The sequence below is a fragment of the Podarcis erhardii genome, assembly GCF_964252035.2.
Source record: "Podarcis erhardii genome assembly, chromosome: 12".
Classification (NCBI taxonomy): Eukaryota; Metazoa; Chordata; class Lepidosauria; order Squamata; family Lacertidae; genus Podarcis; species Podarcis erhardii.
Genome location: NC_138513.1, coordinates 2,097,924 through 2,122,627, shown reverse-complemented (window position 1 = coordinate 2,122,627; position 24,704 = coordinate 2,097,924). Strand labels below are relative to the sequence as shown.

General features: G+C 51.3%; 1 protein-coding gene across 1 annotated transcript in view; it reads left to right on the top strand.

Moving 5' to 3' along the window:
* The window catches only part of PTPN23 (protein tyrosine phosphatase non-receptor type 23), a 54,142-nt gene extending 30,494 nt beyond the window's left edge, over nucleotides 1-23,648 (top strand). The window contains exons 13-25 of the mRNA XM_081834173.1: nucleotides 512-626; nucleotides 1,256-1,321; nucleotides 1,758-1,903; nucleotides 4,201-4,527; nucleotides 6,480-6,634; nucleotides 8,402-8,553; nucleotides 10,751-10,930; nucleotides 12,181-14,476; nucleotides 15,488-15,672; nucleotides 17,240-17,344; nucleotides 18,152-18,290; nucleotides 19,340-19,453; nucleotides 21,125-23,648. Of these exons, the coding sequence (XP_081690299.1) occupies nucleotides 512-626; nucleotides 1,256-1,321; nucleotides 1,758-1,903; nucleotides 4,201-4,527; nucleotides 6,480-6,634; nucleotides 8,402-8,553; nucleotides 10,751-10,930; nucleotides 12,181-14,476; nucleotides 15,488-15,672; nucleotides 17,240-17,344; nucleotides 18,152-18,290; nucleotides 19,340-19,453; nucleotides 21,125-21,718 (4,574 nt within the window). The 3' untranslated portion in view covers nucleotides 21,719-23,648. The remainder of the gene's footprint in view (nucleotides 1-511; nucleotides 627-1,255; nucleotides 1,322-1,757; nucleotides 1,904-4,200; nucleotides 4,528-6,479; nucleotides 6,635-8,401; nucleotides 8,554-10,750; nucleotides 10,931-12,180; nucleotides 14,477-15,487; nucleotides 15,673-17,239; nucleotides 17,345-18,151; nucleotides 18,291-19,339; nucleotides 19,454-21,124) is intronic.
* Nucleotides 23,649-24,704: the final 1,056 nt, after the last annotated feature.

Below are 24,704 nucleotides of genomic sequence, written 5' to 3'. Positions count from 1 at the left end.
AACATTTACAGAAGCTACAAGATTATCAGCACTCCATGGGTCCGGTGTAGCCTAGGTATCATCTCTAGGGACGCAGGTGGCGCTGTGGTCTAAACCACTGAGCCTCTTGGGCTTGCCGATCAGAAGGTCAGCAGTTTGAATCCCCGCGACGGGGTGAGCTCCTGTTGCTCTGTCCCAGCTCCTGACAACCTAGCAGTTCCAAAGCATACCAGTGCAAGTAGATAAATAGATACCACTCCGGTGGGAAGATAAACGGCATTTCCGTGCGCTCTGGTTTCCGTCACAGTGTTCTGGTGCGCCAGAAGCGGTTTAGTCCTGCTGGCCACATGACCCGGAAAACTGTTTGCGGACAAACGCCGGCTCCCTTGGCCTGAAAGCAAGATGAACGCCACAACCCCATAGTCGCCTTTGACTGCACTTAACCATCCAGGGGTCCTTTACCTTTCCCTTTTTTAGGAATCAACTCTCTGTTCTCAAGTGCTTTATTAACCCAATATTACTTCATCCGCAGGCGCTCCTCTGGTGAAAGCCCTTCCAGTCAACCCCACAGACCCGGCTGTCACAGGCCCCGACATTTTTGCCAAGCTGGTTCCAATGGCTGCCCATGAGGCCTCCTCGCTCTACAGGTGAGCAGCTGCTTTGCATTCTGGGAGACTGTTTTGTCTGCCAGGTCCATTGGGGGGGGGGGCTGCAGGAAAACAGGTGGGGATTAAAGGGTCTAGATGAGAGGCTTGATAGCAAGGCAAGGAGAAGGAGAAGAATTTATTATTTATACGAAGAAGAAGAAGAATTTATTATTGGACCAGTTAAAGGGTAAAATAGCATTGTGAAATAATTTAAAATGAATTGGAAAAAAATGTTTAAAAGTACTTTCCAAAAAAACCCACCAGATTCCTTTTTGTTGGGGATAATTCAGACGGAAATCTCCAGGTGTCAAAAAAAGTCTATCTATGTATGCCACTACTGCAGCCCGTGTTTTGTTAGCCCCAAAATGGAAAATGAGTGAATGGCAACTGAAGCTGATGGAATACACGCAGCTTGTGGACCTCTAGCCAAAATGGACGCAGGGCAGAGCACTGCATCTCTGTGCATGGAGCGGTTTGCGCTTCTGCGCACGCGCGAGCGGCAAACCCGGAAATAACCCGTTCTGGTACTTCTGGGTTTACCATGGACGTTTGCCAGAACGGACGCTAGACAAGGTGGACATTCGCGGAGTTATTGCTGTATAGAATAAGCCTCTGTGTTTCCCTTGCAGCGAAGAGAAGGCCAAGCTGCTGAGAGAAGTGATGGCCAAGATTGACACCAAAAATGAAGTCCTGGAGTACGTATTTAAGGCTCGCGGGATCTGGGACCCTGACGTTGGGACGGGGGAAGCATCCCCAAATTCGGTCCTCCAGATCTTTTGGGACTACAGTTCCCATCATCCCTGACCACTGATCATGTTAGCTAGGGATGATGGGCGTTGTAGTCCCAAAACATCTGGAGGGCCGAGTTTGGGGGTGCCTGTGTTATAGTGTATGTAGAAGCAGCCTTCCATCCTTGAGCCCCACTACTAAAGGGGCAGCTGTTAGCATTTGCTTCCCTTTTCACCCTCCAGAGACAAGGCAGACCAGGTCCAGGGCTGACCTGCCAGCCAGGAGGGGGCAGACCCACCTGTGCCTGCCTGTTGATTTCCAGTCCTTTTGAGGCTCCGCCTAGGGATGGGAACACCCAAGCTCTGCCCTGTGACCCCTCCTGTCACTCTTCTTTCTTTGTAGACAATTCATGGACTCATTGCAGCTGGACCCCGAGACCGTCGACAACCTGGACATGTACAACCACATCCCGCCCGTCTTGATGGAGAAATGCGCAGCGCTCAGCGTGCGCCCAGAGACTGTGAAAAACCTTGTTCAGTCCATGCAGGGTAAGTTTATGGGACTGGGGATGAGGTGTGTATGTGCGTGCAAGGAAGAGACCGCTCAGGTTTTTACCAGGGGTGGAGAACTTGTGATGGAGTTGCTGAGGGACTAGCTGCTTGTTTAAACTTATATAGTAATTGACTGTAAGTTTTTGTGTTGGAACACCTAGTACAACAATGTTATACACTGGGGCTGGGAACCTGCAGCCTCTGGGCCAGTCTTGGCCTGCAAGAGCATTTCCCCCAAACCATGCCCATCAGCTGATGTCTTTGGCGATGTCAGCCGATGGGTGGAGGACAGGATTTTAATCCTAGTTTGCAAGATTGCACAGCCAAGGGAGCAGGATTTAATCCTTGCTATTCCACTGAGCGGGACGCGGGTGGCACTGTGGGTTAAACCACAGAGCCTAGGACTTGCCAATCAGAAGGTCGGCGGTTCTAATCCCTGCGGCGGGGTGAGTTCCCGTTGCTCGGTAACCTGGCAGTTCGAAAGCACATCAAAGTGCAAGTAGATAATTAGGTACTGCTCCGGCGGGAAGGTAAACAGCGTTTCCGTGCGCTGCTCTGGTTCGCCAGAGGCGGCTTCGTCATGCTGGCCACATGACCAGGAAGCTGTACGCCGGCTCCCTCGGCCAATAAAGCGAGATGAGTGCCGCAACCCCACAGTCGGTCATGACTGGACCTAATGGTCAGGGGTCCCTTTACCTTTACCTTTACCTATTCCACTGAGCAGCGATCACAGCTGTGTGCAAAAGCGCCCTTTGAAGCAGCTCACAGGCTGCTTAAGATGGCTTCCTGAGCTTCCTTCTTGAGCCTCCGGAGGAGAAGTTGGAAAAGGGATGCCAAAACGATCAAGGGGATTCAGCAACTCCCCTATACAGAAAGGTGGCAGTGTTTGGCATTTTTTAGTTAGGAGGAAAGGTGAGAGGTGGCGCGATAGCGGTTTATGAAATCAGACATGGCATGGAGAAAGTGGACAGATAAAAGTTTATCTTCCTCTCTCATAACACTAAAACTCGTAGATGTTCAGTGAAGCTGAAGTGCAGTTAAACTGTGGAACTGCCTGCCACAGGAGACAGCGACGACCACCATTCTAGATGGCTTTAAAAGAGGATGATTCAAATTCATGGGAGTAAAGGGGTATCATTAGCTACTAGCAACGATGCCAGTTATGCTCTGCTCCGATAGCAATGCCTCCAAAAGCCAGTTCCTGGAAACAGCAGGAGGGGAGAGGGCTCCTGTGTTTGAATCCTGCTTGCTGGTTTCCCACAGGCATCATGTTGGCCCCTGTGAGAACAGGATGGTGGACTAGATGGTCCAATGGCCTGATCCAATAGACTGTTCTTCTGTTCTCCTGCAAGTCTCTTCTCCTTTAAGTCCCCTGTCTTGTAGGCTTAAGAAGGAAGCATTGGGATCCTTAAATTACCTGTCTATATATCACCAATAATAAATTTGTTTTTGTTTATTCAAAAGCTGCCAAGGAGCCCAGTTCATTTTGTTGTTTCTTTAAGGACTTGGTAAAAGGTTCCCATTCTCCTTTAAAGTCACAGTGGCCCTTATCACGGAGTTTGTGCGTCAGTTTCACCAGTTCCACATAGTCCATCACTTTCCCTTGCCGCAGTTCTTTTGTCAATATGCAGAGAATAACATATACTGAAAAAACACAGAGAGGAGCTGAGGGCAGTCCAGGCCGGGGTGGGAGGGTGGGCTTTTCTTGGGGAGGGGGGAGGGGAAAATGGGGTGCGAAATGAGAATGATATGTCTTTGATAAATGGTTATGCTGAAATTCTTAATACATATTATATACAGTGGTGCCTCGCAAGACGAAATTAATTCGTTCCGCGAGTTTTTTCGTCTTGCGATTTTTTCGTCTTGCGAAGCACGGACTTTGGAAAAGCTTCAAAAATCACCAAAGTCTTCAAAAACCTCAAAAAAGGCTACCACACCGCGTGCTATGAGTTGCTCCTCGAAGTGAATGCACGGTTTTAAGAAAAAGGAAACAAACTTGCAAGACGTTTTCGTCTTGCGAAGCAAGCCCATAGGGAAATCCGTCTTGCGAAGCAGCTCAAAAAACGAATTACTCTTTCGTTTTGCGAGTTTTGCGTCTTTCGAGGCATTTGTCTTGCGAGGTACCACTGTATATATATATATAAAAGGAAGCATTGGGAGACTTGGAAAAGGTCCTGTTCCCCCTTTAAGCCTCCGAGATCAGGGGCTTAAAAGTTTGGAGCGTGGGGAGACTTGCTTGTGATTTTGAGACTTGCTTGTGACGTCTCAAAATCTCTCCCTCTGCTCCCCTCCAGTGCTCTCTGGCGTTTTCACGGACGTCGAAGCATCTCTGAAGGAGATCAAGGACCTTCTGGATGAGGACGAGGCCCAGGAACAGAAGCTGAAGGAGGCGCTGGGGGGAAAACTGCCCCCGCAGCAGGGCTCCCCTCCCACCCCGCCCTCCTCCGGGCTGGCGGATGTGGCCAAGGAGTGGGCCAAGTATATGGAGGTGCATGAGAAGGCCAGCTTCACCAACACGGAGCTCCACAAGGCCATGAACCTGCACATCAGCAACCTGCGGCTGCTCAGCGGCCCCCTGGACCAAGTGAGGGCCGCCTTGCCCACCCCCAGCCTGACAGAAGGTGAGAAGGACAAGGAAGGCGGTTGCCGCCGTCTCTGCTCTGTTACGGCTTCCTGCCGGTCGAGCCCACGGGCGCCGCGAATCATGGATTCTATAGCTGCGGTTCCTGCATTGCAGGGGTTTGGTCTGAATGGCTCTTTGGGGTCCCGACTCTACAATTGTGTGATTATACATTCTCTGAAATATGGGGGAAGCCCCTGCTGCATTCCCCTCCCCGGCTAAGCAGAGCTATGTAAAGACCTGGGATGCGGGTGGCGCTGTGGTCTAAACCACTGAGACTCTTGGGATCGCCAATCGGAAGGTCGGCAGTTCGAATCCCCGCGACGGGGTGAGCTCCCATTGCTCGGTCCCTGTTCCTGCCAACCTAGCAGTTCAAAAGCATGCCGGTGCAAGTAGATAAATAAGTACCAATGTGGCGGGAGGGTAAACGGCATTTCCGTGCGCTCGGTTTCCATCACGGTGTTCCGTTGCGCCAGAAGCGGTTTAGTCCTGCTGGCCACATGAGCTGGAAAGCTGTCTGTGGACAAACGCCGGCTCCCTTGGCCTGAAAGCGAGATGAGCGCCGCAACCCCAGAGTCGCCTTTGACTGGACTTAAAAATCCAGGGGTCCTTTACCTTTACCTATATAATGACCGTTATTACATATATGTCCTGTCTTTCCTCCAAGGAGTTCAAGGTGGTGTGTATGATTCTCCATTTTATCCTCACAACCACCTTTACAATTATTTCATTTCATTTCATTATTTCATTTTATGTTAATGTGCTGCCATCAGGCATTAAAAAACATCAGGCATTAAAAAACTCCCGATACAGGGCTGCCTTTAGATGTCTTCTAAATGTCAGATAGTTGTTTATCTCCTTGACATCTGATGGGAGGGCGTTCCACAGGGCGGGCGTCACCACCGAGAAGGCCCTCTGCCTGGTTCCCTGTAACCTCATTTCTCGCAGGGAGGGAACTTCCAGAAGGCCCTTGGAGCTGGACCTCAGGGTCTGGGCTGGACGATGGGGGTGGAGACGCTCCTTCAGGTCTACAGGGCCAAGCGGTGAACTTCATGGCAGCTTGGGGTGATGTTTCAGGATCTGCAGAGACTGATTTCTAGAGCAGTTTCCTTCAGCCGTTTCAGATCCACGATCCTCCTGCAACCCAAACATACATTTGGGGGAACCTGCTTCTCAAAGTTTTTATCTCTCTTTTTACCCTGATGATAGTGCTGCTGTTGTCACACACCTGAGATCAGGTTGTCACCCAGTTGTGGGTCCCAGCTCACCGGTTGTAGGCCATGGGACTCTGGGGCCACCCTTTGGGTAGAAGGAATTATTCAATGCCTGTTTTTAAAAATGCAGACCAGAGTACAGTGGTGCCTCGCAAGACGAAAAGAATCCGTTCCGCGAGTCTCTTCGTCTTGCGGTTTTTTTGTCTTGTGAAGCAAGCCCATTAGCGGATTAGCGCTATTAGCGGCTTAGCGGATCAGCTGATAAGCGGCTTAGCGGATCAGCTGATAAGCGGCTTAGCGGATCAGCTGATAAGCGGCTTAGCGGATCAGCTGATAAGCAGCTTAGCGGATCAGCTGATAAGCAGCTTAGCGGATCAGCTGATAAGCAGCTTAGCGGCTTAGAAAAGGGGGGGGACCGCAGGAACTCGCAAGACATTTTTGTCATGCGAAGCAAGCCCATAGGAAATTTGTTTTGCGAAGCGCCTCCAAAACGGAAAACCCTTTCGTCTAGCGGGTTTTCTGTCTTGCGAGGCATTCGTCTTGCGGGGCACCACTGTATGGGAACACGTCCATTTTGTGTAATCTAGATAGATGGCAGAATTAATCCTGGAGCAGTAATTGAAATCCTGCACTTTAAAAAAATAAAATAAATAAAACCGGTCTTTGCCAACCTGCTGCCCTGGATATGTCTTTTGGACTACAAATCCCATCAGCCCCTGTCTGCCTCTTTCCTCCCTAGACGACCAGCAGGCAATGCAGACCCTGAAGAGGATCCTGGCCAAAGTGCAGGAGATGAAGGACCAGCGGGTCTCCCTGGAGCAGCAGCTGCGCGAAATGATCCAGAAGGATGACATCACCACCTCGCTGGTGACGACAGACCGGTCTGAGATGAAGGTGGGCGGCTGGGAGGGAGGGAAGCAGGGTGTCCAGTCGGCCCTTCTGCACCCCCATTGCCACCCAGTTCCTCCTGAAGCTGATGGGAAAGAGAATCATAAGAATATAAGAGCCCGCCGGGAAATAGACGGGCAAGTTATGTAGTTGTGGCCACGAACTGCATGACGTTCAAGGAGGATTAGTCAAAATCACAAAGGAGAGGGCTGTTGGCTGTTGTCAGTTGTTCTCTGCCTCCATGGTCGTCATGTTGTTGTTTAGTCGTGTCCGACTCTTCGTGACCCCCTGGACCAGAGCACGCCAGGCACTCCTGTCTTCCACTGCCTTCCGCAGTTTGGTCAAACTCATGCTGGTAGCTTCGAGAACACTGTCCAACCATCTCGTCCTCTGTCGTCCCCTTCTCCTTGTGCCCTCCATCGTTCCCAACATCAGGGTCTTTTCCAGGGAGTCTTCTCTTCTCATGAGGTGGCCAAAGTCTTGGAGCCTCAGCTTCATGATCTGTCCTTCCCGTGAGCACTCAAGGCTGATTTCCTTCAGAATGGAGAGGTTTGACCTTCTTGCAGTCCATGGGACTCTCAAGAGTCTCCTCCAGCACCAGAATTCAAAAGCATCCATTCTTCGGCGATCAGCCTTCTTTATGGTCCAGCTTTCACTTCCATACATCACTACTGGGAAAACCATAGCTTTTACTATACGGACCTTTGTTGGCAAGGTGATATCTCTACTTTTTAAGGTGCTGTCTAGGTTTGTCATTGCTTTTCTCCCAAGAAAAGCAATGGTAATAATAATAATAATAATAATAATAATAATAATAATAATAATAATTTATACCCCGCCCTCCCCAGCCAAGACCGGGCTCAGGGTGGCTAGCACCATGTATAAAAACAAGATTAAAATACAACATTAAAATGCAGCCTCATTTCAGTAGAAACTCAAATCAAAAACTTGGGGGATGAAAACGTCAAATCTTCACCAAGGCCAACTATCCAGACTGGTCCTACATGGGCCAGAAAAAAGCCAGGGAAGTCCCCAAATAGGCGTTCCATCACAGAAGAAGAAAGGAAAGAGGGGATCAAGTTGATTCCAAGCCAAAAGGCCAGGCAGAACAACTCTGTCTTACAGGCCCTACGGAAAGGAATCAGCTCCTGCAGGGCCCTGGTCTCATGAGACAAGAGCGTTCCTTGCTGGAAAATGCAGGAGGGGAGAGAGGGCTCTGGTGCTCAGATGCCACTTGCAGGTTTACTAGAAAAGACATCTGGTTGGCCGCTGGCCTGATCCGGCAGGCTCTGTTATGTTCAGAGTAGTGAAATGCAGCCGGAGCAACCTTTCTGGTGAAGGCCCAGGCCTGTCTCCGAATTCCCTCTTCCCTGTCTTTCTTACAGATCCGTCTCCAGTTTCTACAAAGCCTGGCACTTCTCTCTCTTGCCTCAGTAGAGAGAACACATGGAGAGGCAGCTAAGGCAACGTTTGGGGGCTTGTTTTTCTTTTCTGCACACATCAGAATGAAAGTCCAAGCAGAAGAGGGTGTTGAATTTCTCTAGGAACCCTCCAGGCACTCTAGGAATTGAGGCAGGGTTTTCTCCCAGCCTTACCTGGAGTTGCCCTTTCTCCGCACCTCCGATAACCCAAAGGCCTAAAAGATGCTCTGGTGTGCATTTCAAGCACCCCACCGGCCTCCTCTCCCGGCCTCAACCAATTCCCAGAATCCCCTTCTCCTTCCTCCCCAGCCTATCATAGCTTTGCCTTGACTTCTCCTCCGTCTCTCTCCAGAAACTCTTCGAGGAGCAGCTGAAGAAGTACGACCAGATCAAGGTCTACCTGGAACAGAACTTGACCGCCCAGGAGAACATCCTCAAAGCCCTGACGGACGCCAACGTCAAGTATGCGGCCGTGCGCAAGGTCCTGGCAGAGGTGGAACACAAGTGAGTGGGCCGGGGGGAGGAAGAGAAGCAGTTTTTGGATTTCTGGTGTCCAAAACCTGAGGAGTGGTTGGTGGGAGGCTTGGCAGCCTGGCAAAAGTTTGATGTTCTGCCAGCTAGATGCCAGCAGGGAGGTGCAACGAGAACAGTGGATTAAATTGCAAAGTGCTTGGGTTCCTGTCTTGAGAAGTGAGTGTGTGAGTGTGTGTGTGTGCGCGCGCATGTGCGCACACACGCAAAGGGGTGTACACTTGTCGATTGGTACAGCTCAGCCCTTGTTGTTGTTTTTGTAGATAATATTTATTAAAGTTTCAACAATTACACATTATAAAAATAAAAAAACTAAACCTGACAGGTGAAAGATGGACATACAAAGATCTCCTAGTTAAAACAGAAGGAGGGTGGAAGGTTAGACCATATGAGGAGGTGAAGGATAAGTTAAATGGATGGATACAATTCCACCAAATTAACGCACTGTGGTATGAACATAAAAAATTAGGGATGAGCGAAAAAAAGTCGAAATTCCAGGTGGAAATTTTAGAAAGTAATACTAAACTTCTTTCCAAAATGTATAAACAATTGCTGGACTGGGAAACTAAAGATGAAGAAGTGAAAGGAGTGATGGTTAAGTGGGATAGAGATCTTGGTTATAATCTGGAATATGACAGATGGCTGAAACTTTGGAAGAAGGGTATGAAGTTCACAGCATGTGCGGCTCTCCGAGAAAATTTGGAAAAAATGATGTATCGCTGGTACATCACCCCGGCAAAACTGGGGAAGATGTACAAAACCGGAGACAACACTTGCTGGAGGTGTAAAACCAAGGTAGGAAACTTCTTCCATATGTGGTGGACCTGTGACGTGGTGAAAAGATTCTGGGGACAAATCTATGAGGAGTTAAAGAAAATACTGAAATATAATTTCCCTAAAACACCAGAGGCGTTCCTCTTAGGCATGATTGGAGAGGAGATTAAAAGTGAAGATCAAACATTTTTCCAGTATGCCACGGTGGCGGCTAGGATCTCAATAGCGCAAAACTGGAAAGCTCCCAACATCCCCACGGTCAGAGAATGGCAAATGAGACTGTTTCAATATATTGAGCTAGCGAGATTGACACAAAGAATTAGGCATCAAAATAATGTAAAACTAAAAAACGAATGGAATAAATATCTACCTTATATTGAAGTCAATTTCGGAACTATTAATATTACAGTAGACGGTATTTAACACCTGCAATGTATAGAATTACTATAACTACAACTGCAGAAAGATTATAAGAATACCTAACCTAAACCGAGTTGGACGGAGGTCTAGTGCTTGTAACCTTGTTTGTTGTATCATGGTAATACTGATTTTGTTCTTTTCTGTTTTCTTCTTTTTTACCTTTTCGCTTTTTTGTTTCGTTTCTCTTATTCTTTCTTGAAGTTGTCTTTTTTCTCTTTTTTTCTTTCTTTTTTGTTAAAGTGTGTATTGTTATTCTCTCCTCTGTTTAAGATATTTTTTAAAAGCTCAATAAACATAAAAAAAGTTTCAACAATTACAGAAAGAAAAAATAAACATACCACATTAAACAAAAACAAAACAACACACCACAATATAAAAAAGAGGGGGGAAAAAACAACAACAGAGAAATAAAGCCCATTAAACAGAAACAAAAACGCAAAAAAGAAAATGCATCAGATCTCCTCATTACCATTCTTTCATTAGCTTATTTCCTTGACCTCCTCACACCTCCCTTTTTTGTATTCTAGGTCTATTATCTATTTCAGCAAATCCTTTCCCTCTTTTAAAATTTTTGTCCTGTAAATTGTCTTAATATAATGTAGCTTTACTTTTCCTCCTTTCACCAATTAACAGTCAGTTATTCCCAAATCCTTTATATCCTTCCTGCTAAAATCATATAATACTATTCCAACATCCTTCTAACAGATATTAATTTTACAGTGTTTCTGTAAATAGTCTTTAAATTTCCTCTAATCTTCCTCCACCGACTCTTCTCCCTGGTCTCAGATTCTGCCAGTCATTTCCGCCAGTTCCATATAGTCCATCACCTTCATCTGCCATTCTTCCTGGGTGGGTACAGCTCAGTCCTTGTGCCCAGGCATGTGTGAATGCCTCTCCTGGTTCTGCGCGCTTTCTGGGTGGTCCTGCATACGCCCCTCTTCCTAATCCTGACCCTTCTTTCCTGCCGTCCCTCCAGGTGGAACACCTCTTTGCAGACACTGGTGGCTTCCTATGAGGCTTACGAGGACCTGATGAAGAAATCCCAGGAAGGGAAGGATTTCTACGCCGACTTGGAGAGCAAAGTCGGCAAACTGCTGGAGAAATCCCGGACTGCCTGCAAGGGAGCTGAGGTGGCCAGGCAGCAGCTCCTAGAGAGGTAAGGTGGCTTGGCTCCGGGTGCAAGTGGGTGGGTATCTGCAAGAGCACAGGTTTCTGCTCTGCTTTTCCGCAATGGCCCTAAAACTGGTATTCAGAAGCATCACTGCCTCCAACTGTGCAGGCAGAGCAGAGACATCCTGGCTAGTAGCCATTGTTGGCCTTCTCCTCTGTGAATTTGTCCCTCCTTCCTTTAAAGCCATCCAGCTTCGTGGCCATCGCTGCCTCCTGTGGCAGGGAGTTCCAAAGTTGATGGGAATTGTATTCCAACACTATCCAGGGACACAAGATTGAGAAAGGCTGGTTTAGGCGATCATCAGAACACCAGGATTTTTAAAATATATATACAGACACCTGGGGTTTTAATAATAATATTTTTATTTATTTATTTATACCCCACCCTTCCCGGTTTATAAACCGGGCTCAGGATGGCTAACAATGAATTTTAAACACTTGAAAACACTTAATTATAAAAGCAGCATAAAATACAGTATAAAAACATGGATAACAAAATTCAAAGTTCAGAAATCAATTTAGGGGAAATCCATCTAATAAGCATTAGATAATCCCCAGAGCTAGCTGGCTGAATTGCTCCTACTTGGGCCAGCGAGGAGGCCAGGGGAGAATTAGCTGTGGGGTCTCAGAGTGGGTGATCTTCATAAAAGGGGAGGGGAAGGGAAGAGAAGGGAAATAAAAGATCAGGCTGAATTCAAATTAAAGGCCAGGCGGAATAGCTCTGTCTTACAGGACCGACGGAAGGAGGTTAAATCCTGAAGGGCCCTAGTCTCATGGGACAGAGCATTCCAACAGGTCAAAGCCATCACTGAGAAGGCCCTGGCCCTGGTGGAGAATAGTCTGACTTCCTTAGGGCCTGGGACCTCTAAACTATGGTTATTCATGGACCTTAAGGTCCTCTGCGGGGCAGACCAGGAGAGGCGGTCCCGTAAATACGAGGGCCCTAAGCCACAAAGGGCTTTAAAGGTCAAGACCAGCCCCTTGAACCTGACCCTGTACTCTACCGGGAGCCAGTGCAACTGGTAGAGCACTGGGTGAATATGCTCCCATGGCAGAGACCCCCTGAGGACCCTCTCTGCAGCATTCTGCACCCACTGGAGTTTCTGGGACAGCTTCAAGGGCAGCCCCGGGTAGAGCGAATTACAGTAGTCCCTGTACGGGGACCCTCTGGGGGCAAGGGGGTGCTGGGAGTGGGTGCCCTGCTCACGCGGCTTCTCTGTGGCCTTGCCTTGGCAGGGAACTGAAGAAGAGGCCTCCTGCCAGGCCCACCACCCCCAAGCCGGCGCTCCAGAAGAAGACCTCTGACCTAGAGCTGCCCGACCCCCTGCCCCTCGGCTCCCTCTCCCTGGCCGACCTCCCGGAGGAGCTCCGCAGCCTGCCCCCTGAGGTGCTAGGGGCTCACCTGGCGCAGCTGCCGCCAGACGCCTTGGCCGCCCTGGGTCTGGACCCTGCCTTCCCCCATGCTGGCCTGCGAGTGGCCCCTGGCCAGGAAGCTTTCTCTGCCCCCCAGCCGGGCCAGGCCAGGCTTCCCTTTGGCCCGGGCCAGATTGCGGCCCGAGGTGCCCCCCACAGGCACTACCCGCCACCCAGAGTCCCGGCCAGCTCCGCACAAACCCCTTACCCGCCGGCCTCCCACCAGATGCCGCCTTCTGCCCCCCAGGCAGCCCCGCCACCGATGAGCTCCGCCCCCTCCTCAGCCGCCTACCCACCCAGCGCCAGCATCCTGCGGGGCCCAGCTGCACAGCCCGCCTACGCTCTGCCACCTCAGCACACCTCTCCGCAGCACCTCCCCATGCCCATCTCCGCTCCCCCAGGGGGCATGGTTTATGGCATGGGGCAGCTGGCCCCCAACAGCGGGGCCTTCCCGGCCAGCCACTCCACCCCTCTGGCAGTTAGGCCCCCCGCTCCCTCCCCACACCAGTATGGCGTCGGCAGCTTCCCGCCGGGGGTCCGGCCGGCCACCACCACCGTCGACAGCATCCAGGCCCCCATCTCGAGCTGCGCGGCCCCCAGGGGCATGGCCGGACCGCTCCCCCAGTGGGCAGGGCCTCCTCCTCCTGCCCAGGGTGGCTTCGCAGGACCTCAAGGGACCCCCAACGCTCAGTTCCCCTACCCGCAGCCTTGCGGGCCCCCTTTCATGCAGCAGGTCCTGCCGCCTTACTCCTCTGCTCAACCTCCACAGGGCTTCTCCCCCCATGGGCCCCTCCAGCCCCCGATGGACCGGCAGGTCCGCCCCCAGCCCCTCGGCTCGCCCCCTCAGCAGTACACACCCCAGTTCCTGGCTCAGGCCCAAATGCCCCAGCAGCAGCCACCCTTCCAGCACCCCTTTCCGGCTCAGGTCTGCGCCCCACAAGCCGTCCTCGGACAGGGCCACCCCGTCCAACTGGGAGCCCAACACTACCAGCTTGGGCCGCCCCACGACAAGCTGCCTCGGGGCCACGCCCTGCCTCCCCACTCCTTGACCTACCCCACGGCCGTGTCACACGGCCCCAACATTTCCATGGGCATGATGGGGCCCGGGCAGCAGCAGCAACAGCAGCAGCAGCTGCCCCTTCGCCCGTCGCTCGCTTCCATCCAGCCCTTGCCCGCCGGATCGCCGGCCCAGGTCGCCTTTGGTGCCGGCCCGGCGCCCCTGGGCCCTGGGACTCCCCAGATCCCTCCAGGTGCCCCTATGCCCCTGGGAGGACAGCCCCAGCCCGTCAGCCAGGCCCTCCCTCACCACGTCCCTCCCGCACCCAGCCCTGCCCTGGCTCAGTTGCCAGGCGCGGCAGTGGTGCCGGGCACTGCTTTGCCCTCGCCGGCGCCCTCGCCGCAGCCTTCCCTCACTCTTCCGGCTCCCTCTCTCCTGCCCCCCTCGGGGCCTCTCCCGCAGCTGCCCCCCTCCTCCCTGGCGCCCGGCGGGGCTGCCCCATTGGCGCAGGGCCCCTCCGACGCCTCCCGCTTCCCCCGTCAGAACTCGTCCACCGACGACCTCCTGTCCTCCAGCCCCGAGAGCCAGCACGGGGGTGCCAAGGCCTCGGTGGGGCAGCCCCTCCTGCAGCCCACCAAGGCCGACGCCAAGGACGGGCTGAAGCCGAAAGCCGTGCAGCTGATCGAGAAGGACCCCTACGAGAAGCCCGAACACATCCGGCGGCTCCTGTCGGAGCTGGAGCGCTTCCAGGACGTGGTGGGCGGCCTGGAGAAGCCGGGCCCTTCCTCGGGGAGCGCCAGCGAGCTGGACGGCGTCTGGAAGGAGCTGCAGGACGCCCAGGAGAAAGACGCCCGCCAGCTGTCCATCGCCATCGCCCGCTGCTACTCCATGAAGAACCGCCACCAGGACATCATGCCCTACGACAAGAACCGCATCGTCCTGCAGTCGGGCAAGGACGACTACATCAACGCCAGCCGCGTCGAAGACCTCTCCTCCTACTGCCCCACCATCATCGCCACGCAGGCCCCCCTGGTGGGCACGGCCTCTGACTTCTGGCTCATGATCTACGAGCAGAAAGTGTCCGTCGTTGTCATGCTGGTTTCTGAGCAGGAGATCGAGAAAGTAAGGAGGAAGGGGGGAACAAGGATTTGTCACAAGTGGAGTGTACGATGATGTTGATGATGATGAGAATAATAATGGAATTAGCCTAATTGACAGACATAATAAGACAAAAAACAAAAAGTGAAGTAAAAAAAGGATGGGAGTGCCTAAAATAATACCTGGTGCCTGATGTAAATTAACCACAGTTGACCTTGAGGGGCGCACAGCTGGAAGAATTTGAGGCGATTTGGCTTTTGCTTAACTGCGGTTCATCGAACATTGAACGTTGTAGTTTTAGGTTGTAGAAAGAAGATTCCACCTAAACATTAGGAAGAACTTCCTGACAGTAAGAGCTGTTCGACAGTGGAATTTGCTGCCAAGGAGTGTGGTGGAGTCTCCTTCTTTGGAGGTCTTTAAGCAGAGGCTTGACAACCATATGTCAGGAGTGCTCTGATGGTGTTTCCTGCTTGGCAGGGGGTTGGACTCGATGGCCCTGGTGGTCTCTTCCAACTCTATGATTCTATGATTCTAGGTTGTGAGCCGCCTTGAGATCTACAGGTGTAGGGTGCTATACAAATTTAATAAATGAAATAAATGTGGCTTCACCATAACCCCAACAGCAGGATCCTAGACCGCGGCTGTTGGGGAGATTAACGCCCCCCCCCCCGTAAATGACCTTGGAACAGCTGCTATCCCAGGATCAAGTTCATTCAGGTTTTTTGAAATAGTTTTAATTGGATTTTGAATAGGCGTGCAATTAATTTTAACGATGCTTTTTGTAGCGGAGGGCAGGCAGACTAGTTCATGGAACCAAGAAACAAAAAGTTTGGGGAGCCGAAGTTGTTTTCTCTAACTGATAGCAGATCCCCAGGATCTCAGGCTTGCAGTGCGTTGGCGGGGGGGCTTTCCCCTCCCCTGCTGCCTTCTAACCATGGGGAGGGGGCAAGGCCAAAATGGTGGCACTGGAGGTCCTCTGCCTTGGTCCTCCTTTTCTCCTCCTGACATCCCCCCGTTTCTCTTTCTCTCCTGCAGCAAAAGGTTGTCCGCTACTTCCCCACGGAGCGGGGCCAGCCCATGGTCCACGGCCTCCTCACCCTGGTCCTCACCAGCGTGAAAGCTACCCCGACGCACGTGGAACGCATGATCACGCTGCAGTTCCGAGACCAAAGCTTGAAGCGCACCGTTATCCACCTCCAGTTCTCCTCCTGGCCAGAGCTGTATGTGAATTTTGTCCCACGCGAGGAGGGCGGTGGGGAGAGGCTGAGGCTGAGGGGTGGGCCTGGCTGTGCCTCACTTGCCTGGCCCAGCCAGAGCTGTGCTTCTCAAACTTGGGTCGCCAGCTGTTGTTGGACTACGACTCCCATCATCCCTAGCTAGCAGGGCCAGGGATGATGGGAGTTGTAGTCCAACAATGTCACGGACTGGTTGGACACAGGGGGATGGTGGGAGGAACCAGCTGGGGAGGCTCAGAGCCTAGGGAGTGGTGGCGGGACGACCATGAGTGGTCCGTGCCAAAAGCTGAAGGGGTAATAATAATAATAATAATAATAATAATAATAATAATAATAATATATTATTTATACCCCGCCCATCTGGCTGGGCTTCCCCAGCCACTCTGGGCGGCTTCCAAAAGAATATTAAAATACATCAAACATTAAAAGCTTCCCTAAACAGGGCTGCCTTCAGATGTAACAGGGCATAGTGAGCGGAGAGAGTCTGTGAGAGAGAGAAGTCCAGAATTGGAGGCCGAAGCTGAAGCAGGAGGGTGGGAAGAGAGAGGCAGAAATGAGTCAGGCTGGTGGAGAGTCACGGGTGTCTCCCACTTCTGCTGTGACAAGCTCCCCTTCTCTGCTTGTCTCCCAGGCCTAGGGGAGGCATAAAGTGGGAGAAGCAAAGGCCAGGTGCACTGGCATAGTCTCAGATTGCTTGGGAACAGCCCTGGAGAGCAGGAGATTTTGGCAGCTATGTTGTGGTGGGGATTTTCTGTCTCTGCAACTGCTTCATGGGGGCCAGACCTACTGGAGATGGTCTCCCCCCCCCCTTTTTATTAGATAATACAAAAGAATACAAAGGAAAAAAGGAACAGAAAACCTACAATAAACAAATAAACAGATGTAAATCAAAAATATACAGAAATTTTCGACAGTACATAAATGACACCCTACCCGTGACTCCCCTCCACTGTGTCTCGATTTCTTTATGTGTTATATTAAATATTAGCATTGCATTCCTTAGATGGTACACCTCTTATATCCAATTCCAAATATCTCCCTCTCGTATACTCTACAACCTTAATCTATGCATATCAACATATTCTTTTTTGAACAGTGTTTTTCCATGTGTTCTTCAAAGCATTGCCATTCTAGTTTTAATTTTTGGTTTGACCTGTAATCTTATGTCTGCTGTTAGTTTTGCCAACGGTACATATTCACTCATTTTACATATCCAATCATTCTTGGAAGGGATTGTTTCAGCTTTCCATTTACTCATTAGGCCTGGTGCTCCTGTGCAGGTCCTGTTTTTGCTAATAAAACGTTAACTCCAACTTGCAAGGCATGATTTACTGCTGGCTGGCTCCTGCAAATGACAGCCAGGGACCCAAGTTTAGGAAAGACTAAACTAGAGGAACAGGGATCATCCAGGAGGGTGGCGGGGGAGCTGGCAAGCGGCAGAAAAATCCTTTTTGCAAAGATGCTTGCTTCATATTCTTTCTCTTTCCCTCCCTCCCTCCCTCCCTCCCTCCCTCCCTCCCTCCCTCTCCTTCCTTCCCCTTCCTTCCTTCAGTGGCCTCCCGGACAGCAAAGGGGACCTCCTTCGCTTCATTCAGGAGGTGCACAGCCATTACCTCCACCAGCGGCCGCTCCACACCCCCATCGTCGTCCATTGCAGGTGAGTAACAGCCAGACTTGGAAAGCAGACTCAGAGCCTTGCAGTGCGTCAGACCAATAACCCGCTGATCCCAAAAGTGGCAGCTGTGGGGCCCCTCTGCCACGATGGCTTCGTTGCCAGTGGCTCTGTACTGTTGCCTGTGCCCTGGCACCTGGTAATTGGAACCGGAGTGCCTTAAAAAGCAGTACAGTGGTACTTCAGGTTAAGTACTTAATTCGTTCCCAAGGTCTGTACTTAACCTGAAACTGTTCTTAACCTGAAGCACCACTTTAGCTAATGGGGTCTCCTGCTGCTGCTGCGCCGCCGGAGCACGATTTCTGTTCTCAACCTGAAGCAAAGTTCTTAACCTGAAGCACTATTTCTGGGTTAGCAGAGTCTGTAACCTGAAGCATATGTAACCCGAGGTACCACTGTATCGAAAAGGATATTGTACGGTTGGAAAAGGTTTCAGAAAAGGGTGAGCAAAACGATCAAGGGACTAGAGGAACAATTGCAGCTCGTGGGACTTTCTAGAGCAGCGGTTCTCAACCTGCGGGTCCCCAGATGTTGTTGGACTACAACTCCCATCATCCCTGAGCTCTGGCCTTGCTAGCTAGGGGTGATGGGAGTTGTAGTTCAACAACATGGCTGAGAAAGGCTGTTGTAGAGGAAAGGCAAGTAAGAGGCAACACGGTAAGACGTTTGTAAAAATTATGCCCTGCATGGAGAAAGTCCAGAGTTTCTCAAACTTGGGTCTGTAGCTGTTCCTGGACTTGTTCATCTTCTGTTCATCTTCTGCACCTTGTTCATCTTCTCCATCCCCCACAGCTCTGGCGTGGGCCGCACCGGCGCCTTCTGCCTCTTGTACGCCGCCATGCAGGAAGTGGAGGCCGGCAACAGCATCCCGGACTTGCCCCAGCTGGTGAAGAAGATCCGCCAGCAGAGGAAGCACATGCTTCAGGAGAAGGTAGGGGGCGTGGGGTGCGGGTGGAGCTGCAGTGGGTGGCGCCCATGAGCCTTGGGTCACCTAAAAGATCTTGGCTGGGTGCTAAGACCCTTGGATGTGAACCTTGTCCTAGTCGCATTGACGTTTGAGGCCCGGTCGCTTGCTAACACGAGAGGGAGCCTTTTCTGTGGCCGTTCCCATATTGGCAATTCCCTCCCAAGAGAGCTCTGACTGGCTCCCTCCTTGTGATCTTTCCCCCAAGTAGGTTTAAGACCTCCCTATTTAGAAAGACCTTCCAAAACAAGTGTGGACCATCTAGACAACTGGCCTGCAATTGGTCTCTCAATTGCTGGCTCTGAATGTGTTTTATTGTGCTATAAAGGTAAAGGTAAAGGGACCCCTGACCGTTAGGTCCAGTCACGGACAACTCTGGGGTTGTGGCGCTCATCTCGCTTTATTGGCCGAGGGAACCGGCATACAGCTTCCGGGTCATGTGGCCAGCATGACTAAGCCGCTTCTGGCGAACCAGAGCAGCGCACGGAAACGCCGTTTCCCTTCCCGCCGGAGTGGTACCTATTTATCTACTTGCACTTTGACGTGCTTTTGAATTGCTACGTTGGCAGGAGCAGGGACCGAGCAACGGGAGCTCACCCCGTCGCGGGGATTCGAACCGCCGACCTTCTGATTGGCAAGTCCTAGGCTTTGTGGTTTAACTCACAGCACCACCCGTGCCCAGTAGGTTTAAGACCTCCCTATTTAGACAGACCTTCAAAAACAAGCGCGGACCATGTTGACAACCGGCCTGCAATTGGTCTCTCAACTGCTGGCTCTGAATGTGTTGTATTGTTCGTTAAACCACTCTTTTTAACTGGTTTTGCATTTTACAATGATGTTTCTCATGGAATCGGGAAACGGTAGCATCAGACCAGGGACCCAAAGGGTCATCCAGCCCAACCCCTTGCATTGAGGCTTTTTCCGAGTGCCGTAAGCCGCCTTGAGAAAAAGGCGGGATCCAAATGCATTTAGGTGAATTGTCTGGCCCTCAATCCTGGCTGCTCCTCCTCTTCCAGCTCCACCTCAAGTTCTGCTACGAGTCTCTCCTGAAGCATGCCAAGCAGGTGCTGCAGAGACACGGGGTCACGGCGCCCTCCGCCAGCAAGCCTGCCAGCAGCGCTGCCCAGAAGGTAAGGTGCATCCGAGGGCAGGCGTGGGTGGAGAGTCCTTCCGCTAGCAGAGAAACAGGAGTGGGGTGGCAAAATGTCATTGGAGAACGTTTAAAGAGGTTTCTAGCCATGTGCAGAGCGCCGTTCCTTTGCTCCTGTGCCCTCGCAGCTGTCTCTCCTGTATCGGGGATGACTTGGGCATAGTGCTCTCTCTCAGAAAAATCTCACTTGGGCTCAGCTGCACTTGGCTTAATCCTGGCAAGGAGGTGCAGCAGCAGCCCTCTCTGCCGTTTTGAAAGCCCACATTTGGTCAATGGTTGGGACTTTTAAATGGTGGGAGAGGCTGTCTTACCAAATGCATCCCGTGACACGAGAAATGGCATCTCTTTTTAGAAGACAGACTGGAAATAATAATAATTTCTTATTTGTACCCCGTCCATCTGTCTGGGTTTCCCCAGCCACTCTGGGCAGCTTCCAACAAAGATTAAGAATACATTAAAATGTCACACATTAAAAACTTCCCTGAACAGGGCTGCCTTCAGATGTCTTCTTAAATGTCAGGTTTTTCTCTTTGACATCTGGTAGGAGGGAGTTCCACAGGGCGGGTGCCACTACCAAGAAAGCCCTCTGCCTGGTTCCCAGTAACTTGGCTTCTCACAGTGACAGAACCACCAGAAGGCCCTCAGTGCTGGACCTCAGTGTCCAGGCTGAACGATGGGGGTGGAGACTCTCCTTCAGGTATACTGGACCGAGGCCGTTTAGGGCTTTAAAGGTCAGCACCAACACTTTGAATTGTGCTCGGAAACGTACTGGGAGCCAATGTAGGTCTTTCAAGACCGGTGTTATGTGGTCTCGGTGGCCGCCCCCAGTTACCAGTCATTGCATTCACTTTTGTTACTTTATATTTTGTGCATTTTTAATGCACAGCGTGAATGTAGCTTGTGTGAGGGCTACGTGCCCAGAAGTTGGGTGTAAAGGCAAACTTGCACTGTCAGAATGATGCAAAGGCTGAGAGCTTAAAAGCACTTTCTGCAGTGAGAAAACCCTCCGCAGAGCTTCCAGGCTCTTGAGTCCCCTTGCAAGCTCCTCCAGAGCTCAGTAAGAAAGGCTGTCCTCTCCCCATTTATTTCCTCTCCAATGAGGCATTTGGCCGATTGATATACAATGCCTTTTTAAAACGTGCTGCGGGAGAGGGATTTTTGGTTTGTTCTGTTCATATTTTTATTATGCATTTTGTGGGTTTTTATTGTAATTTTTATATTGTGAACTGCCCTGAGATCTACAGATGTAGGGCAGTGTACACATTTAATAAATAATATTATTTATTGGCGATCTGCATGAAGCTGCTATCATGCAAGCAAAATCAGCGTTGTGATCCTACTGTATTTTAAGTCTCCATAACCTCCCCTGGGACCTTAGGGTGAAAGACAGGTGAATAATAATAATTTTATTAGTTGCACCCCCGCCCCTCGGACTGGGTTGCCCCAAGCACTCTGGGCCATAGCTGTCAACTTTTCCCTTTTCTTGCGAAGAATCCTATTCGGAATAAGGGAATTTCTGTTTAAAAATGGGAAACGTAATCTTTGGGCATCTCCCAACAGATATAAAGGCGTAAAGATCACCCCCTTCCCACAGGGCCTTGTGAAGGGATGTTTGCTGCACCCACTAAGCTGCTCTTCCTTTCCCTCTAAGCCCTATATCCACCAGGACCCCCAGGATCTGGTCCTGGGTGCCGACATGCCCATCAGCTCCATCCAGGCCACCATCGCCAAGCTCAGCATCAGACCTCCCTTGGGAGGGGCAGAGCCCTCGTCCGCCAATGGGCAGCAGCTGGAGCCCCTGCCCTTGGCCGTCCCAGCACCCCCTGCCGGCCCCCCTCAGACCGCCTTTGCAGATCTCGGCTGCCCCGTTGCCAGCACAGAACCGGCCCCCGCGCTCTCCCCGCCAGCCACCCCTGCCCCAGCGGCGCCCGAGGCCGCTGGATGCTGCGCGGCCGAGAACAGCAACCATCTGGAAGAGGAGAGTCAGGAAGAGAGCGAAGTCCCGCCGGCGCCTCCTGGCGCAGAGCCGTCCTCCGCCGCTCTGGCCCCGTCGTCCTCGTCCCTGGAGCTCCTGGCCTCGCTGACCCCCGAGGCCTTCACGCTGGACAGCAGCCTTAAGGGCAGGCACAAGGTCAGCAAGCAGAGCTTCCTCCAGCCCCAGAACGGGGAAGGCCTTCGCGGCACCCGCCCCAGCGACGACCCCCTCAGCATGCTGGACCCGCTGTGGACACTCAACAAGACATGAGAGGAAGGAGGGCATCACACCGACCCGAGACTCTGCTGCTGCTGCTGCTGCTGCTGCTAACGCCACCACCGATGCATTTTGAGGACTACAAACTTGGGAGGGCGAGGGAGGAAAGGTGGCTGGTTCGCACTCTCCTCAGCATGCAGCTTTTCCAGCTCGAGACTGGCCACAGCCAGGAAGCCCCTGCTGCGCCAGGAGCCACGCAGTGCCCACTCGACTCGCGTCCTTTTCCCCCCCTCTCCCACCACTTCAGTTTCCCATCGGCTGCATCTGAACGGCTGGAGGCGTGCAGGAGGGTTTTTCTGAGCCGGTTGTTCCTTTCTTCCACTTTGTGCCTGCCTCCAAGTGCCATGGGAAGGACGGAATCTGTAAGTTGGCCTTTGGAGGGGCAGGAATCACGGGAGGCGGTTTGGACAGAGCGGGACGTGTGGTTTAATTTTCACTGCGGACATAGGTGGTTACCCAGCTGGAGAAGCCCCCCCCCCCGAGGTGATTTTCCCGACCAGAGGAAGGTTTTGAAACACAGCCAAGGTAACCCTGTCCTAGGTGGATTAGTTCCAGGCATCTTCAGCTAAAGGGCTTCAACCCCACCCCCCACTGCCACCCTTGGTGTTCCCAAGGCTTTGAGATGTAGCACTTTAGGCCTCCTACGTCCTCCTCTGCTCCTTAAACTGCCTCTGGCAAGACTCCCTTTTGCTCCCGTCTACTGACTTCCACTCTGAATGGGGTATCCAAGACCCAACCAACCCCCTTTGAGCTGGCAAGAGCCCATTTGGGACCAAGCAGCTACGTTTGATCGGCTTGCATGAAAGGTGCGTGGAGAGTCTTTTTAGCTGCTAGGTAAAGGTACAGGAGACGTGCTTTCTCAGCAGCCTCCAAAGCCGCTCCCATGTCTTGCCGGCTCCACCTTCCGTTTCTTGTTTGGCCAAGCCGGTTGCATTTTGTTGCCCTTACATTCCAGCTAGGGATCCCCGTCTTGGAATTAGCTCAGAGGCCGTGTCAAGTCACCCAGCAGCCTTGAAGTGGTGATTGACAAGACTGAGCTGTTCCAAACAGTTCACCAAAAACACAGAAGTCCCTTTCTGTGGTTAATTTGGATCATCATCAGTGTGCCTGATGGTCTTTTACAAAGGGGCAAGAGCTCTGCCTCCTGTTCCCAAATGCCAGGCGATGGCATCAAACATAAGGAGTAACCCTGCAGCACTATGAGGTATGGGCAGTAAAGGAGGACTGTATGTTAACTGAGCCAACTTGGGTCCTTGCAGCGGTGTGCTTCCTTAACAATGCCGCCCAACTGTGGCCATATGAAGGCAGATCATTAAATGAATGGGAATGCTTAAATGTCCATTTCCCCCCTAAGCATTTGCTCTTTCCATCAGCTCCCTCAGTTTAAAGGATGATCTTCATGAAGGCAGGAAGGCTAAGGTGGGAGAGAGGGGCCAGGTCTTGGTGGGTTTCTGGGTTGTTGTTTTTTTGCTTTGTACAAATGTAACATTGTCGTCATGTTTCGACTTACTCTGTAATTTAGAACCAACTTTTTTCAGCTCTTTGCTACTAAAATAAATAAATAAACGGGAGCATTGCAGATGGATCCGCTGTTAGATTTTTGTCAAAAGCAGCAGAGGGGGCTGCATTTCAATTTGCAAGTATCCAAATACAGCAAAATGAGTTGTGTAACTTTTTGGCGCCAAGATAATTCATTTGTAGAAGTGTTTTATGATTGAGAAGTTTTGGGGGGGTGGGGGTTGAGCAGCTGCTGGGCCTTAAGATACATTAGCAGCATGCAGTAGAAAACAATGCCTTTTCTCTCGTATCTATTTTGGTTTGGTTTTGTTTTTTTAAAAAAATTAAGTTGCCCACAAAAATTGTATGCAAGGTATACCACTTGCTTTTTATAAGGTTTGCATTAAAGTGAGCTACACAAAGAGAACCGTTTTCTCAATAGATCATGCCAACTTCTTTAAAGTGCTTAGTTGGGGGTCTTCATGTGAATGGTGTTCTGCTGCAGTGCAAGTGAGTTTTGTGGGGTGAGGGTAGTGTGTTCTTCACAGGTGGGGTAGAAGCAGCTCCCCCCAACCACTTTGTTTTGCAGACAGCCTGTGTTCGGTGCAAACGACAATGATTTGGAAAAAAAACACGCACAAAACAAGCTTCTATGCCCAGTAGTCATCCTGATTTTGGGGTAGATTACCTTTCCCTGCTACTCCGCAAAACACACAGGAGGCATTAAGTTAGTTCTGTTTAATGTGTCTGTCTCTGTACACATTATAAAACACAATCTGGTACAAAAGCAGCTGCCGCTGTACAGTCCAAAGGGCACAGCAGAGCTAAGGCCACCTGAGGCATGGTGTGGACACGGACAACGACCCAAGAGGAAGCAGCGGGCGCAAGGGTGCCGGGGGGGGTGCTTTGAGGCCCTGAACGGGCCTCCACTGGCCAGCGTTGCAAAGTAGTCTCTTGCCCCTGCCAAACTTGGGGCAGTGGGACAAACAGAATACAGCAGGTTAATCCTCCCCCCAGCTCCCTTGAGTAGCCTACAGTGCACAGGGCTCCTACGGCAGGAGATGCTAAAGTAAAAACAGCGTGAACTAGACAGTCAATTAATGGTATTACCGTTTCAAAAGCGTTGCTTGTTCCAGCAGCTCTTCCTCCATTTCTCTGTCTCTCTGCTACCTCTGTTCCTTCCCTTGCTCTTTTGCTTTCTTTCCTCCCAGAGCTGCAGCCCAGCGCACCCCAAAATAAAAGTTGCACACACTGCTGTGGATTTAGGGGAGCGCGAACAGCCTTGGGGGGTGCCGCAACTATTACACAGAATGGAAGGCGAAGGAGTTCTGAATTTTGGTGCTGCAAAGGGCACCAATGAAATTTGAGATTCCAAGGTCTGCCACTGGCCCTGAAGCTGCAGCCACTGCTGCTCTGGCAAACCGTTCATCTACAGTGCTGCCCCGCAAGACGAATGCCTCGCAAGACGGAAAACTCGCTAGAC